The following is a 16,861-nucleotide window of genomic DNA, read 5'->3' as shown; positions in this document are numbered from 1 at the left end:
TGAAAAATTTAAAGTCTAATCAAATGACAAAATGCCAGAACGGATAAAAAAAACCAACCCAATTACAGGACACATTTAAATGCAAAGACACCCAAGGTTAAAAATGAAAGGATGGACAAAGATATACATTGCAAATATTAAGCAAAGGAACCAAGAGAACTAGTTAGTCTGCTATCAGACTAATAGCAGACAAGGGACATACAAAGGTACAAAGTGCTACCACAGGTGAAAGATGCTTAAATGATAAATGACAACTGAAAATGAAAACTTCGAGTCACCGAGAGGACGCAGCAATTCCAACTCTGGCACCTAACAAGACAACCTCAAAACAAGGAGACAAGTCAATGATTATTATGGAAAGTTTCAAAACATCCGTCTTCTGGAACAAGCAGGCAGTCCAATCATTAAGAAGACAGAAGATCTGAACGACATAGTTAATTTTACCTGGCGGGCAGACAGAGCACCATACTTAACAATTGGAAATTTCAGAAACGCTTTCAAGCATATACACACGAGTTTTTAAAAAATCAACATATTTCAAAGGATCATGTGGAGTATAGTTGTGGAGCTCTCTGCTACACAATTTTTTTTTCAGAAAACATTTTATTTATTTCACATAACTGTGTTAAATATGTTTGTTACAACATATGATATACTGAATTATGAAGTCTGATCATATTAGACATAACCATGTCCGTGCTTTACCAAGCATGCACATGTTATTTGTTTTTTGTATTTTAAAGAGAATAAAAATAATAAAAAATTAGAAATGATACAGAATTTCAAAAAAAAATGACAGGAATTCAACAATGGTTATTATATTGCATATTGTTGTCTTCAAAGTAGTTGTTCAGATTACCAGATATAAGCACATAAAATTGGTCAAAAAAATTAAGCATTAACTGCTCCTTTCCCTCATCCCTGTTGTTCTTTCCTTTTGAGCAGTTTCTTTCCCTTCCACAATATCTATCATACATTTCAGATTTTATTTACTCTTTCAGGTTCTTACACTTACTTCAATGTTTACACATGCGGGTCAAATCTGCTACACAATTTTAAATCAACCGTAAAAGATAATGAGAATACCTGAGTGTTTGCTAACTGATTCCTCTATAAATATTTCTATGGGTCAAATGAGAAAATAATCAAGAGTACGGTTTAAATGAAAATACAGTTTATGGAATGTAGCTAAAAGCCATGATTAGAAGAAAATACATAATTTTAGAAGTACCTTTTTAAGAAAATAGCCACATTAAGTGTTCATATCACTTAATGGACGAAGTTACAGAAATTAACCAAGCTACATAGAAAAAATGGAATACTCGAGATAAGATAATAAAATCATATAGTAGGAAAGGATCAAAAAGTTGATTTTTATGAAACTAACAAACGTGACAAACTCTGGGTGGGACTAACAGAGACACTTTTAATCTGCTCTAACGAAATCAGAAAGTGGCTCATAAACAACAGAAATGTCTTGCTCACAATTGCAGAAGATGAAATGCCCAAGCTGAGGGCCTCAGCAGATCTAGACTTGGGGAGCATCACCTCGGATCTCAGGTGGGAGGGGCTAGGGAGTCCTGGGGCCTTTTCCCAGGGCGCCAGTCATGAGGGCTCCACCCACGACCCAATGCAGGCCCAAAGGGCTCTCTGTGTTTCCGTATCCACATAGTAGGGGAAACCAACTCCAACATTACCAGGAAGAATTTGGAAACAAGTACCAAACATTGGGAATAAAGTGTATTCTTCAGAGCTTATAAAACATTAAAAGAGAAAAGAGTGTTAATGCCCCAGAAAAAAATCATAGGCCAAAATACTGAAAATGTAGATAAAAGAAATTTCTAGCAAAACACATCTACTGAAAGAAGAAAGAACAGAAAATGTGAAACTGAGCTTATAATTTAAAACTCCTATACAAACAACTACAGGCCTACAAGATTCTATCTGGGGCTGGGTATGGTGGCACATGCCAGTAATCCCAGCACTCGGGAGGCTGAGGCAGGAGGATTGTTGCAAGTTTGAGACCAGCCTGGGCTACAAAGTGAGCTCAAGGCCAGCCTGAACTGCATAGCCAGACTCTGTCTCACAGAGATAAAAACAAAACAAACAAACAAACAAAAAAAACACACAGAGCAAGAACCTGCATGAACAGCTGCACCTCAGGGGTAGAAGTTGGCGCAGTGAGAGCCAGGACACCCCCAGAGGTAGTTCCACAGGGCCTGCCAGGCGACAAGTCACTGGGGTAGCTCTTTCCTTCTGTATGTGCTCTCATCTCACAGTACAAATGGTTAATAAAATAAAACCTTAGAAAATTAAGTAAGTTTATCTTGTATTTGTGAGGTGACGGGAACAGTGCCCTCAACTGTTGCAAGAAAGAACCTAATTAGTAAAATCCTTTTGGGAGGACAATGTGTCAAAAACTATCAAAAAAATAGACCCAGCGATTTTATTTCTAAGAATGCATCTTACAGAAACACTGGCCACTGTGGTACATGCTTATAATCTCAGCACGCAGGGAGGCGAAGGCAGGATGCTCCCAAATTCCAGTCTCACATGGGCAACTTAGCAGGACCCTGTCTCAAAAAATGAAAAGGGCTGGGGACAGAGCTCAATGACAGAGTGCTCCTGGGTTCATCCCCAGGACTGCAAAAAATTAAAACGATAAAAGGGTCCTCTTACTAAACAACTTGGTCCCTGCTAACTTTCCTACAGATGCATAGCTGGCCGGCAAAGTGAGAGACGTCCTCAACTCAACCTGCTCCTCCCCACTCAGCCCCAAGAGAGCCGGAGCCAGAGTTTGGGGCAGGGAGCAACTGGGAGGGCCAAGCTCTCTAGGTCAGCGCCTGTGCAGCCTTCCCGAGCTGCACCCGAGGTAGAGGATCCTAACCCAAGACTTCCACCTCAAGCCAAGGACTGCAAAGACTGCCCTCTAGAAGGACTTCCATCCCTTGTACCCTTGGGGTGCAAGGACTTCCCAACACAGATCAGATCAAACAAATATAACTCACAATGTCAAAAACGCAGTCAAGCAAGCCTATAGCCATGAATCAGCCAAAATACCCAGATATTTTACAACGGAATATAACTTGCTTGTGCCAGGCGTGGTGGCGCACCCCTGTAATCCCAGCACTCGGGAGGCTGAGGCAGGAGGATTGTTGCGAGTTCGAGACCAGCCTGAGCTACAAAGTGAGCTCAAGGCCAGCCTGAACTGCATAGTGAGACCCTGTCTCAAAAAGTTTAAAAAAAAAAAAGAATGTAACTTGCTTAAAGAAAAGAAAGGATGGAATTTCAAAATAGAGTGGTAATACGAAACTAGCAAAACCACCAAGGAGGTGTGAAAATGAGCCAAATAGAATTTTCAGAAATTAAAATATAAAATGTTGAAATAGAAAATTCAAACAAGTAGAAAGACGTGGAGAACCAGCAGATTGAGCTGAGGGGGAAAATTCTGGAATGAGCTCAGAGTCAGACAGGAAAATATGGAAGTGCACCTAAAACAAGTGGAAGCAGCTGAGTGCAGTGGTGCACCTGCAATCCCAAGGTTCCGGCTGAGGCAGGAGGATCCCAAATTTGAGCACAGCCTGGGCAACCTAGGAATGGTGCAATTTCCTGTCCAAAACAAAAAATAAAAAACACTAGAGGAGAAAAGACATGGAAGATGAAACAAGGTCTAATATGTATCTAACTGTTCCCACAAGAAGAGAACATGATGATGAATACAGAAAATATGTGAGAGGAAAATGTCTTAGATTTTTCTACAACTACTAAAAGACATCAATATACCAAGCAGGACAAATAAAAAGAACAGCTCATCTAATCATACTGCGCTATGGGGGTACTACAGACACAGAGAGAGAGAGAGAGAGATAGACAGGGCAAGAAGGGCAGTGAGATTAACAGGAACTATCTCAACAAAAACAACCAGTCAGAAGATGCAAAAGAATTTTTCAAAAAGGAATACCACCTTTTTTTTTTAGGTGAAACTGGGAAGAGACTCCAGAACCTTGAGCACACTGGGCGAGCGCGCTACCACTGAGCTGTACCCTCAGCCCCAAGCTTCCGTTTTGAGACAGGATCTTGCTAAATTGCCCAGGTTGACCTCAAACCCGTGATCCTCCTGCCTCAGCCTCCCAAGTAGCTGGGATTACAGGTGTGCACAACCATCCCTGGCTAATTATTGTATAATCCTTTCTATTTGGAAAAAATACTTTTTTAAGACTATGGGTGGAAATATAAGCATATCCATAAAATTTACCAACACAGCATCACTAAGGTACTTTTAAGAGGATACTCTTCAAGCAGAAGGGAGAAAAAAAAAAAAAAAAAAAAAGAAGGGGAAAACTACAGACAGGCCAATAAATTAGTCAACTTTGATGAAATGAGCAATTTCCTAACCCAAGTAAGTCAGAAAAACTACCCAGAAAGAAAAGCCAGCCCAGGATGGCATTACTAGTGAACTCTATCAAGTATTTAAAGAAGAATTAGCATCAATCCCTCTCAAACTCAGCTAAAAATTAGAAGAAGCTGGAGCACTCCTGATATATTTGAGACCAATAACTACCTTGATACAAAAACAAAGACATCATGCCTGGTGTATACACTTCTCTGTAATCCTACCACCTGAGAGGCTGAGACAAACGGATCACTGTGAGTTTGAGGCCAGCCTGAGCCACATAGTGAGCTCAAGGACAGCCCAAGCTACATAGCAAGACCCTGTCTCAAAAGACAAAAACAAACAAGCAAGCAAAAAAATTGGAGACTAACATCTCTTATGAATATGGACATGAAAATTCTCAGTACACATAGTGCTACATAAGCACGGCTTTGGGGTTTTTAGGGAAGTAATGCACTGCTCCTGAAACTAACTACAGTGTCAGCTGCACAGACCTAGGAATCTAGTGGAAGCCACCACATCGCACACTGTCACAGGGCCCTTGGTACAACATGTAAATTATATCTCAAAGCTGTTACAGAAAAAAGGAAAAGGGGAAAGATCTGGGAGGTAAAAATGATATAGATCAAACACATAGATAAATCACAGAGGCCGGGGGTCTAGCGGCACGGCACCTGCTTGGCAAGTATGAGGTCCTAAGTTCAATTCCTGGTACAAAAAAACAAACAAACAAACACTGCGTAAAACAATTCTCTAAGTGAGACTTTAAAAACAATAATGGCCGGGCACATAGCTCTGTGGCAGAGCACTTGCCTAGTATGTACAAGGCTCCAGGTTCCATCTTTTGCACCACAAAATAAACAAATATGCAGGGTCACATTGGACAAGTAGCCACTCAAAGGGTAGAAACACGAGGTATAACTTCCAAACCAGTACAGCAAAAAAGGGGAACTATTCTGAGCTGCAGCCCATGAGGTGAGCAGCAGGCCCATCCGCTCCACCACCTGCTTCCTGGGCCACAGCCGCACTCCGTATTGTCAACAGCTACTCTGGAGGCTCAGCGACAGAACAGAGGTGCTCCCCAGACCTGGAGGGCCCACGCAGCCAGAATCACTGTGGCGGTCCCTTCATAGAAAGGCCGCTGAGCCTGCACTGGACACTACCCAGCAGGTGGTGGCCAAAGCTACCAAGGCCACAGTGTCCTGAGACCCAAAGAGAAAGACAGCAGCCGGCTCCTCAGAGGGGCGTGGGTGTTCAGGTCAACACCGGGACGGAGAGGCCTCCTCAGCCCTCCAGCTTCACTTTCACAGCATGCTCTCCAGAGCCAACGACCCAAACCTGAAGCCTTAGAGAGCACATCCTGGCACGCCCCACACGAGACCTCAGGACACCCCCCGCCGCCGGGTCCCTGTGGCGCCATCCTGCAGAGCTACCCTCCAACGTCAGAGTGCCGTGTGACCCTGACACACCCAAGATATACTCAGACCCTCCAGTGCCCCCAACATGTGTGGTCCACGCAGCCACTGCCAGTCAGGCCACAGAACCGAGCCTCCCCACGGAGACCATGGGGTCTGACCTCTCTCACAGTCACAAGCCCTGGCTGTGCGGATGGAATGCCCCTCCCTCGGTACTGTGAGCCCCGCGCAGGGCGGTGCACCAGGACCAAGGACCTAGCATCTGCCGAGAGCTCAGCTAGCACCCTGGAAGCCCTCTGAACCCCGTGTGCAGTTTGGGGCTGAGTGGGTGCGCTCACTTCTCTGAGATCAGTGTCCAGGGGCTGCACGTTTGTCACAAGAGCCTAACTGTTCCTGTGTGGTTCTGCCACTGCCTCCGCCACCAACGCACCCACGATCCAGTTTCTCTGCACCGACATCTGCTGTCCCACTAATCCACCAGTTAGTCTGTAACAGCAAGGCTATACTCACATGTGGCTTAAGATGAAAATAAAATATAAAAGTAATGCACGCATATTCAGGGGGAGATTGAAAAACATTCTATAGATACATATTTCTATTTTCTAGAAAAATGAAATAAAATCCGCCTCTGTTAGAGAAAAGTAGAAACACAATGCTGCCACTTATTCCTAAGTCGATGGCCCCGAGCTGTAAACACGGGGCGCGGCCTGCACTACTGTGTCCTCACTCAGAGGTTCCACTGGGGACCCGCGGGCCCCAAGCAAGCTCTTCCTGCCTCGGCTCACTTCCCTGGTGCCCAGGGCTTCAAGGTTTATCTCAGGCTCCCTCAGCCTTTCTTCCTCCTCCAACATCTGACAGCCCCACAGCCAGAGAAGGCCCTGGGGTTCTTTCATGGGCAGAAGCCAGGGCACCATGACATGGCGGCAGCAGAGCAGAGGCGGCAGGGTGTCCTTCGCTCCCTGAGCTCAGTGTCTCATAAAACCCTGGCAGCCCAGTGAAGCCTAACACCCCTCTTGGAATAACATTTTTAAGCACATGCAATACAACACAGAGAGTGACAATGGAAAATACCAAAATATTCCTAAAAGAAATGGATTCTACCATCAGGGTCCAGAGAACCCCAAGTCAGGGCTAAGAGCTCCCAAACACACACTGCTTCTGGACCAATCGCTCACCTTCGTTAATGCGAAGGCCACTGTCCCATCATCCTCTGTGGACAGATCAAGCAGCTTCTGGTAAAATGCTTCATCATAAGGCCCATCAATTTGCAACATTTTTCTGAAGAAGAAAGCACCAAAAATAAAACAAGATGACAAAGTCACCTGGAAACTGTTTCTTAAAGCGAGCACACTGTGAGATGAAGGGCCACTGACAGACTATCACTTCCTCATCTCAAAACGTGGCTCTGAAGCATCACGCCTCAAACAGTCCCACAAGAGCAGGGCCCAGGGAACCCTGAAGCCAGGCCCTGGCTGCTTGCCATGGAGACCCAGATGGGGGCTGCTGAGGTAGAGAGGGTACAGCCCATTGGACACCACAGGTGTGGACCCCAGGGGCCCAGTGCAGGCCTAGGGATGTGGCTTCCCGTCCTGGAAGGGCCAGGCCTCCGGGAGCAGCCACGGCCAGCGGGTTGTTGGTGGAACAACACTGCCCTCTACAGGCCTGGCCCTGACTCAGGACCTTGGAGTTGTGCTTCCTCACTAGAAATGGCACACAAAGGACTGCATTTCCAGCAGGCCCTGATGCCTGGAGGTGGAGATGCCCAGCATGTGCCATTTTCCTGGAGCTGGGTGCTTCTGGGCTCATTCTGTTCTCCAGTTGGGGCGACCCCCACCCCAGCCCACTCCCATGGCCTTGCCTGTGCCCACCTCACCTCTCCTCAGGAAACTCCTCCAGGTACCGTTCAACCCGGTTGTACAGAGGATAGAGGCCTTCGATGTCCAGCAGGTCCAACATCTGCACCTGGAGGGTTTTGTACAGAAGACAGCCCTTCGGTAACCCCGACCGCTCTGGGGTGTTTTTTCCTACCAAGAACATCGGGAAAACGAGAGCAGGTTTGTTATCAAAGGCTGAAGACTGTGGAGGGAGACACAGGCCGGCGCAGACCGCAAGGCTCGCCTTGGGTCCCGGCCTGCTGCTGAGGGCAGAAGCCACTCCGCTCTCAGAGCTACAGGGCTGAACAGGGCTCAGGCCGTGCTGGGCCAGGCACAAAGGAAAGGCGAGGAACCCAGCCTTGCTTTGCACCTGTACCTCTCCTTGGAATGTCCTTTAAATTCCACCATACTCACCCCAGAAGGCATTTTGCGATTTAAGTTTAGAGATAATATTCATTCAAAATAAGACGAGGCTTACGATCGTAATGATATTCCCAAATCTGCAAGACCACAGAGGACAGCCAGGACTCCATCCTAGAGTCTAGAGCCATGAGCCCACGCTGAGAGGGGTAAGGCCTGGCAGCCCACAGGGTGAGCTGAGAACTGACCAATGGCCAGTGATCAAAGCCACCAACCAACCAGAGGACAGATAAAGAAACAAAACTCCATTCATCATTTGTGCAAGCTCTCAACCTAGACGGGCCAGGGTCCAGCCCCTCTCCCACCCCCAGAATGAGCGACCATCTCCTGGAAGGAACCAACGCCAGGCGAAGACAGGACAGGGAGTCTTTGGACAGTGACTGGCGCAGCCACCTGCAGCCTGCCTCGGGCTTCTGCTGGGTGTCCTGGCAAGGCTACCCTTGGCCATGAGACACACAGGCAAACACGAGGAAACGCTCATTTGCCTAAACAGAGCATTCATGCAGTGAACACCTGCCGTGTGGTCTATAAGCTGAAAATTTCACTTGCTAACAGCGAATCATGCTAATCAAGAAAACAAAGCAGGGTATGAAAGAACACATGAAGTATGACATTATTTCAACTACAGCACGTGGATGGGCTACGCCTGTTTGTGCACAGGTGTCGCGTGATCTGAGAAAAGCCCCTGTACCTTGGCTGCAAGCACTTCCTCTTAGAACCCTGACCACCCTGGAGGCCAGCAGCCGTGTCTCTGCACATACTCTGCAGCCATGCTCCAGACTAAGGGTTGCACTGTAACAACATTTTCTGAAACATTAAGGAATCACTGTTCATCTGTATTTTTATCATGGCACCAGCGATTAAACCTACGTGAAACACCCAGAGCTTTCACACTAAGCAACATCTCCAGGCCTTTTTTTAAAATTCTGAGACAGGCTCAGAAATCACGTCTATAACAACAACAAAGTCCCGCAAAATTCATCTGTGGTAAGAAAAACAGGACATGGGGGTAGTGAAGGGGGCAAAGCGAAGGGGTTTGTGATAACACACAAGCCAGCTTCAAACTCTTCCGGGAGTCTATGTACCCTAGAGTCACACCTGGCCTCAGCTCAGAAAAAACCCTGACGCCTGGCCCCCAGAGTCTGACTCCACCCATGGAACCAGACTCAGCCTACTGCAATGAGGATCAGATGGATTACATGGTTGGGAATGTTCTGCCCACCACAGAAAGGATGGGCAACATGTGGGCAGAACGCCTAAGGAAAACCTACAGCTCAAACGTGTCAAGCAGTTGACAAATCCAGCTGAACAGGGAGCCCAGACGGAACCTGGTGGTTCCAGGTGCTCCAACAAGCCTGTCAGGGCACAAAAACGTCCCTTTGTGGCTCCACCCTCGCTGCCCATGGGGCACAGACAGTCCTAAGGCCCCACCACCCCACCACCTGCATGGGAAAGGCCGGGTCCTACCTTGGCGGTGGAGGCTCCGGCTGAAAGGGCTGGCTTCGCAGACGTGTGGGCCCCGGGGCCCTGGCCTCAAGGCCCCCACCCGGCCCTTGTCCGAGCTGCTCAGCAGCACTCGCGTGATGACGTGCACCAGCTCCCGGATCACGGCCCGCGTGCAGTGGGCACCCCCAGCCAGGCCATTGGAGGGGAAGAAGAAGGGCTTCAGGTGGTGTGCAAGCTCCCTCCAGTCAGCCGCTGGGCTCTGGGCGTCACCACAGCCGTAAATCAGCTCACCATTCTTCAGGCAGGAAAGACAGAGGAAGACATGGATCCCACATGCTGGCAGGAAAACCCCTCAGCACCTGCGGAGGTGCGACACAAGCCCACCGGGAGCCCGCCCTCAGGTGCTGCGCCCTCAGCCTAGCAGTGACTCCCACCGAGCTGGAACAGGAAGAAGGGCTGCCGCAGAGGCCGGCACTGCTGTGTGCTTCCCTCGGACAACCGCAGCACTCACTCAACATAAGTGACAAACTCCCAGAGACACCAGCCAGTCACTCAGGAGCCTGAGGGGCAGCTGGGCCAAGCCCAGCCCCCGGTGGCCCTGGGGTCTGCTCAGTGTGACTAACAGAACACGACAGAGGCAACAGCGCCACATCTAAGACTAAGTCACCAAGGCGCCGCGGCTTCCATCGTGGTTGTTTCTCCTTGGGTCACAGCAGCCACCAAGCAGCTCCGGGGAGAAGCCCACAAGGTGGGGATGGAAGCCCCCAGCCCTGGCCACGCATTCCGGTGAGACCTCAGGGCAGAGCCAGCGAAGCTGCCCCTGCACTCCTGGCCGCAGAAAGAGTGCGCGGCTAAGGTTGCCAGCTAAGGTCCGGGTGGGCAGTGGCGCGGGGGCATGGGCAGCTCTCCTCCCTTGCTGGACCCTCAGAGCCCTTGTCTGGGTGTTGTCCATGCTTAGAGCATGACAGGGACACACTGAGACACTGCCGGCCACACCAGGCAGGAGGCCAGGGTGGCTAGAAATGAGGGTAGGTGGCCACTTGTGCCCTCGATAGAGCCCACTCCCCTCCTCCAGGCCCACGGGTGACTGAGTGACCCCTTGCAGCAGGGCCTCTCCCTGCAGCGCCAGGTGTCCAGACACATGGCATCTGGCAGCCACCAGCCCAGAGTACGACAGCATCCACACTGCTTGAGCCTGCACAAGTGCCATGTCACAGGTGTGCAGGGCAGGGCCAGGAGCCACGGCCACACGGCAGGGTCTGACTGTGGAGCGCAGAGGATGGCGAGGGCGGGGGCTTCAGGACAGCCCACTTGTGAGCACTGCCCATGCTGGCGGCACTCAGCACCCATGCTGAGGCCCTGGTGTTTTTGTACCATGTCTCCTACTCAAGCTTCTTGGTCTATTTATCTGTTTAGCGAATAGAGACTCTTTGGTCTCTGTAGCAAATTTATCTATTTGCTAAACCTCTGTGGGCACGGGGACACAGGGCTGTACTTCCAGCATAGACACTGCCCCGACTGCCGCCTGGGCCAACCCTAGCCCTCGCCCTTCCCTGCCTCTGCCCTATCTCCTCCCCCTCACCACAGGGACCACCAGGCTCTTTTCCCGGCAGCAGGCCAGGGTGGCAAGGGGCCAGCCTAGATGATCTGAAGGCAGCTGCACTGCAGGCAAACGTCCTCTTGTCCCTGCGTGGTCAGAACTACAAGGCCTGGAGAACTTGCTCACCAAGGAGCCCCTGAATTACAAGGCCCCTAAATAACCAGGAGAAAGACAGAGGGCGGACATCACCAGGCCTGGCAGTCAGCACTCAGCATACCATTGGTTGGCCTCCTCCTCAACCATGGGGGCTGTGAGGACAGGAGAGGACAGTTCTAGACCTGTCCTCATCCAAGGCCTCTCTGTCACACCTCAGAGACCAGCCCTGTCCAGCAGGGGTCCCCAGGGTCACCGTCCACAGACATCGCAGGGTCACTCAGGCATGTGCTATGGATTGGGGCTGGAGTACAGAGTGCAAAGATGGAGGGCCGGGGCTAGAAGCGCTGTGTGGAGGGCAGGCACTGAGGACCCCAGGTGACAGCAGACCAGCAGGGCCAGGCCTGAGGCGGCCCAGCCAGTGTCCCATCCACACAGACACTGAACAAACCAGGGCATTCACAGAAGCAGTGCCATGACACAGAAGCAGCCTCACCTTAAATATCTTCAGGTTGTTCTGGGACTCCTGCAGCAAACTCTTCAAGGCAAAGTGCATTCTCTGTTTGTTTCTAAAGAGCGAAGTGTGGACACGCTTTACAGGCAGCCAGACGGGTCCAATGACATCCTCCCCTCACAATCACCCCCAGGCATATTAAGGGGAGGGGGCTGCTGAGCCTGGGCCCCAAGGTAGACAGAGGGACTTCGGCTGAGGCAGGGGCAGAGGCAGGCAAGACACCAGGGCCCACAGGTCACTGATAACCAAGCCAGCTGCCCCTCGCTCCCCCACTGTAGCTTCCAAAGGCTGAAGCAGGTGCTGGGTCAGCTCGAGGCCTGACAGGGAGAGGCAGAAACCTGGAGCATCTGCCCTGCAATCTCCCAGAAGCAGTGGGGCCCGTCTCCCCCAGCCCTCAGCCCCCATTCACCTGCTGCCCTGGGCTCTACCCAGGCCCAGCACCCCCTCCCTGACCCTAACCACTCCCCCCTGGAACCCACAAGATCCCCAGAGGCAAGCGGCAAGGCAGGTCAGCATGGCAGCAAGCACCAGACAGATCCGGGCTACCGCAGCCGGCTCTGGAAAGACCACATTCTGAACATTCCTGGGAGGGCTCCCTCTCAAGTTTTCACAAGTTGTAAATTCAACAATGATCTTTGCTTCAAAGATCTGCTTCAAAACTCAGCCTCGGGTCACAGGTAAATCAAAACATGATTCCCGGGTCAATTCACTGCTGCTGGATTGGCACACGGGAAACAAGGCCACGCTGTGTATGCTGGCATGGGTGTCCTCAGGCCGCTTTGCTGGAACTTTGCAATTCCAAAGGCACTGTCTGTCTGGAGGGCTGTAACAGCCTCTCACCAAGAGCAATGACCAACGTGAGGGCCACGCCACAGTGCAGGGTTAGCGCTGCTCACTTTGAAAGGCAGCGGGCAGAGGGGGAGAGGGCAGCAACCATGAGAAAACCACACACACAAGCCCCGCTCCAGATGGGGTCCCAGGGAGAGAAAGGAGGCTGGAAAAGGCTCACAGACATAAGCCCTGGGGTGTGGGCCAGACTGAGGGGGCAGCAGAGGCCTCCAGCGAGGCAAGGGGGCCTCAGGCTACCTCTCTCACCCCAGCCCTGCTGGTCCTCCCGCCGCAGCCCCTCTGCTAATGGGTTCTCCACCGCCCTGCCCATCAGCCTCCTCATCACCAAGAGTTGACCGGGACTAGGCCTGGGCTGTGTGCAGGCCCGGCACAGCAGAGCTGCAGGGCCAGGAAGGTGAAGGGCCAGGCCAGCAGGGAAGAGGAGCCGAGCGTGCCGCGCTGAGGCAGCCTCGAAGGGCGGGAGTCAAGACAGCACTGGCTGCTCTCTAACATGAGCAGACCGGAAGGACAGTCAGTAAGCCAGCAACCACCCCAAGCTGGGAGCCGAAAGGCAAAGCTGGTGTCTCAGGAAGGGCAGCATGGAAGACAGAGCGAGGGCCGCGTTTCCCCATCCCAGAACCCGCGGCATCACTACCACAGGAAACCCCACCTTCCTACCTCACAGACCACCCCACGCTCACCTCACCGCACCCAACACCCACACGTCAACACAACACACCCCCTTTCCCTGATTTGCACAGCACCCCCATCTCACAGAAAGCCCTAGCTCCCACCGCCAAGAGCACTCCCCAGTCTATGACACCTCCAGCACAGCACCTCCACCGCCAGCGCCAGCGAGCAAAGCCAGTGGCACTCACCCTGAGAAGAGATCGAGGGGACAGTATTCACTTATCTGCTTCCACTTCCCAGTTGCTACCTGTTAAAACACCAACATGAACGCATCAGTGACTGGCTGTTTGCGACCACACAGTGCCAGCACTAGCACACAAGACAGGGGCCCGGCCTGGAGAAGGCCGCAGGTGGGCACTAAGCAGGGGGGGTGTCGCTTCATCCAAGGAAAACTCACGCGGTCCACCTTGCAGACTCAGGTCACCACCAGCTCAGCCCTGCACTTGGGCAGGGAAGAAACTGGCAAGCACCCAAAAATTTCAAGGCTAAACTTTGAAAATGAAATTGATACAACTTTAAAATTATAATACCCAGTAATAGAGAAGGTACTGCCAACATGTGATTTCATATTGCCAGTGTGATATATTGTCACAACCTGTAATAACCATCAAAATTTATGACGTGCATGTCCCCGACTTGGTAGACCTATAAGGAATCTAGAAAAACTAGCGCAGGGAGCTAGCATACATGACTACCTGTAACCCCACCACCTGGGAGGCTGAGGCAGGAGAACTGCCATGAGTTCAAGGCCAGCCTGAACTACATAGCAAGATTCTACCTCAAAAAAGGAAGGAGGAAGGAGGAAGGAGGAAGAAGGAGGAAGGGGGGAGGGAAAGGAAGGGAAGGGAAGGGAAGGGAAGGGAAGGGAAGGGAAGGGAAGGGAAGGGAAGGGAAGGGAAGGGAAGGGAGGGGAAGGGAAGGGAAGGGAAAAGAAAAAGAAAAGAAAAGAGGGGAGGGGGTGGAGGAACTAGCACAGGGCAAAGAAGGTACAGGAACAAGATGTTCAATGCAGTCTACTAACAACAGCAAAATTCTAGAGCCAAAAAAGGTAATCACAAGTAGAGAAGGGACTGAACTCACTCTGGGGCCTGGCAAGCAATCTGTTAAATGAAGGAATGGCTAAGATATGTAGCCATTCCCAGAAAGAGGTAGGACTAAAATTAACCAAGATTCATTCAACTGGCAAAACAATGCATACAGTATGATGTCATCTTTTGCTTTAAAGAAAGTGTGGGGTATAGAGCACAGCTCAGTGGTACAGCACGTGCCTAGCACATGCAAGGTCCTGGGTTCAAACCACCCCCTCCAGGTCTTTCCTGAGCCTCTTTAGAGCCACTTGCAGAAGGAGCTACCTGGTAAAAGCTGCCTCACTCATCAGCTAAATAAACTATATTTTGCACTTCAAAAAAAAAATCTATCCTAACCAGGCGTGGTGGCACATGGCTATAATCCCAGTACTTGGGAGGCTGAGGCAGGATTGCTGTGAATTCATGGCCAGTCTGGACTACATAGGGAGATCCTGTCTAAATAAAAAAAAAGGAAAAAAAAAAAACTATTATATAAGTTCAGTGTGGCTTTCTCATGAGAAAACTAGCAAAAATTATTAAAATCAAAAGTCTGGATTTCTAGAAAATGACCAAAGGTTTACAAAAATTCAAGGAGAAAAAAATTGGGGGTGAAATACAAGCAACGGCATGCATTTTGACACTTTATACTGTTCCTGTCTCCCTCCCTAGCTCTAGATCCGAAGGAACCATGAAACCAACTGTCAGAATCACAGTGAAAACGAGCAGCTAGCAGCTGCCACTGAGGGGACAGGACCAGGCAGAAGCATCTCCAAAGGCTCATCCCCACCAGACTGCTATTACCTGCCTGTCTTGCAGTTCCAGAAGGTTCTGCTGCCAAGGTTATCTTTACTGACCTGACTCAGAGCTCACTCAGTGCCAAGAGGCCTTTTACCCATGGGCATTTGTCAAAAACAAACTCAGAGGCAATTACGTATTTAACTTCATGGCTTCCCGAGACAGTAGGTAATGGCCGAGGCAGAGACAGGCTAACCTAAAGCTAAAAAAGGAAAAGCTGAGTAATGAGATCCACCACGGAGAAGTTTTGAGAGCTCTCTAAAGCTGTTCCGGAAGTCAAGTCCTCTTTTCTGAGTGTCTATGGACTGTAATCAAAAGCACAGTGAACGCTGCTGCCTGGTGGCATCCAATGGAAAGACGCACTTGTTGAAAACATACCGCTCGTCCTCATCCACCTTACTCGCCAGCTCTAGCATGTATGACTTCTGCCTCTTCCCCGAAGTCAAAATGACCATGACAAGCAAACATTTTGAATCAATTCTGGACATCAAGACAGTCACAACACGACCACTGTGGACATGAAAGAGAACTTCCAGAATTGCTTTAAAAGTGGTAAGAGTGATGGGAAAAGTATGAAAGAGATTAATAGCAATGTGTCTTTTAGTGTAATAACTTTTTATTTAAACAAAACTCATACTTTCTAACTTTTTTCTTCTGCCTGTACAAAGACAACTGCATGAGGCAAAAACTACAAATCTGTAGTGAGGGGCATACACTCTGAAAAGGTGTGATTTAGGTGAAAATAGTACAAAGGAGAGGAAAAGTGGCGAAGCTATTCAGGAGCAAAAGCTTTTGTGTACAACCAAAGCTAACTACACTGGAGTTAAAAGGAAAGCAGAAGCCTTAAACAGCACTATTCAGCAACAGACCTACCACGTGCACAGAATATATCCTAACTAGCAGTGGGTGCACATTCTACTCAAGGGAACATGGCACAGCCTCAAGAATAAAATTTACGTTGGGGGCCAGAGATATAGCTCAGCGGCACAAGCACCTGCATGGCAAGTGCAAGTTCATGAGTTAAATCCCCAGTACCAAAAAAAAAAAAAAAAGAATAAAATTTATATTGAACATAAAACAAGTCTCAATAAATTTAAAAAATGAAATCAGGCAAATGTTCTCCAAACACAATGGAATGAAATCAGGAATGAGTGACAAAAGGAAATTTGAGAAGCCTACAATTGTGAAAAGTAAATGCTCTTACTCATGAGTGAGTCAAGGAAATCAAAAAAGAACTCAGAAAATAAGATAAATTAAAATGAAAACACAACATACCAACACTTATGGATTAAGAGGAAAGTCATTAGCGTAAACTTAAAGTAACATCTGTATAAAAAGAACAGCTGGGTGCAGTAATTATACACTTGTAATCCCAGCTATGTGGAAGGTTGAGGCAGGAGAATCACAAGTTTGAGGACAGCCTGAGTCACTACTTTATTCAAAATAAAAATAAGAAGGCTGGGGATGTAACTCAGTGGTAGAGCTCTTGCTTAGCTTACACAGGCTGTGGATTCAATATAGACAGACAGACTGATCGGTAACCACTTTACTTTAAGAAAATGAAAGATCAACAAATTAAACCCAAAGCAACCATACAGAAGGAAATAGTCAAGATTAGAGTGAAGACAAATAAAATAGCAAGGGTTTGATTAATCTTGCATTCTTACATCTGGTAATCTGACCAACTTCAATGAAGATAAAAATATGTAATATAACAACCACTGTT

At 49.1% G+C, this 16,861-nt stretch overlaps 1 protein-coding gene across 3 annotated transcripts in view; it reads right to left on the bottom strand.

Annotated features, from left to right (window-relative positions):
- The window catches only part of Ippk (inositol 1,3,4,5,6-pentakisphosphate 2-kinase), a 48,967-nt gene that overhangs the window by 9,085 nt on the left and 23,021 nt on the right, over nt 1-16,861 (bottom strand). For all 3 annotated transcript variants that reach the window (XM_005408914.1, XM_005408913.1, XM_013506872.1), the window contains 5 exons: nt 13,462-13,520; nt 11,738-11,810; nt 9,570-9,843; nt 7,682-7,832; nt 6,984-7,086 (listed from right to left, as the gene is read on the bottom strand). In XM_005408914.1, coding sequence (XP_005408971.1) covers nt 6,984-7,086; nt 7,682-7,832; nt 9,570-9,843; nt 11,738-11,810; nt 13,462-13,520 — 660 coding nt within the window. The remainder of the gene's footprint in view (nt 1-6,983; nt 7,087-7,681; nt 7,833-9,569; nt 9,844-11,737; nt 11,811-13,461; nt 13,521-16,861) is intronic.

Source organism: Chinchilla lanigera, unplaced genomic scaffold, assembly GCF_000276665.1.
Source record: "Chinchilla lanigera isolate Chin_1 unplaced genomic scaffold, ChiLan1.0 scaffold00114, whole genome shotgun sequence".
Classification (NCBI taxonomy): Eukaryota; Metazoa; Chordata; class Mammalia; order Rodentia; family Chinchillidae; genus Chinchilla; species Chinchilla lanigera.
Note: the sequence above shows the minus strand (reverse complement) of the source record. Positions and strands in the feature narration are given on the sequence as shown.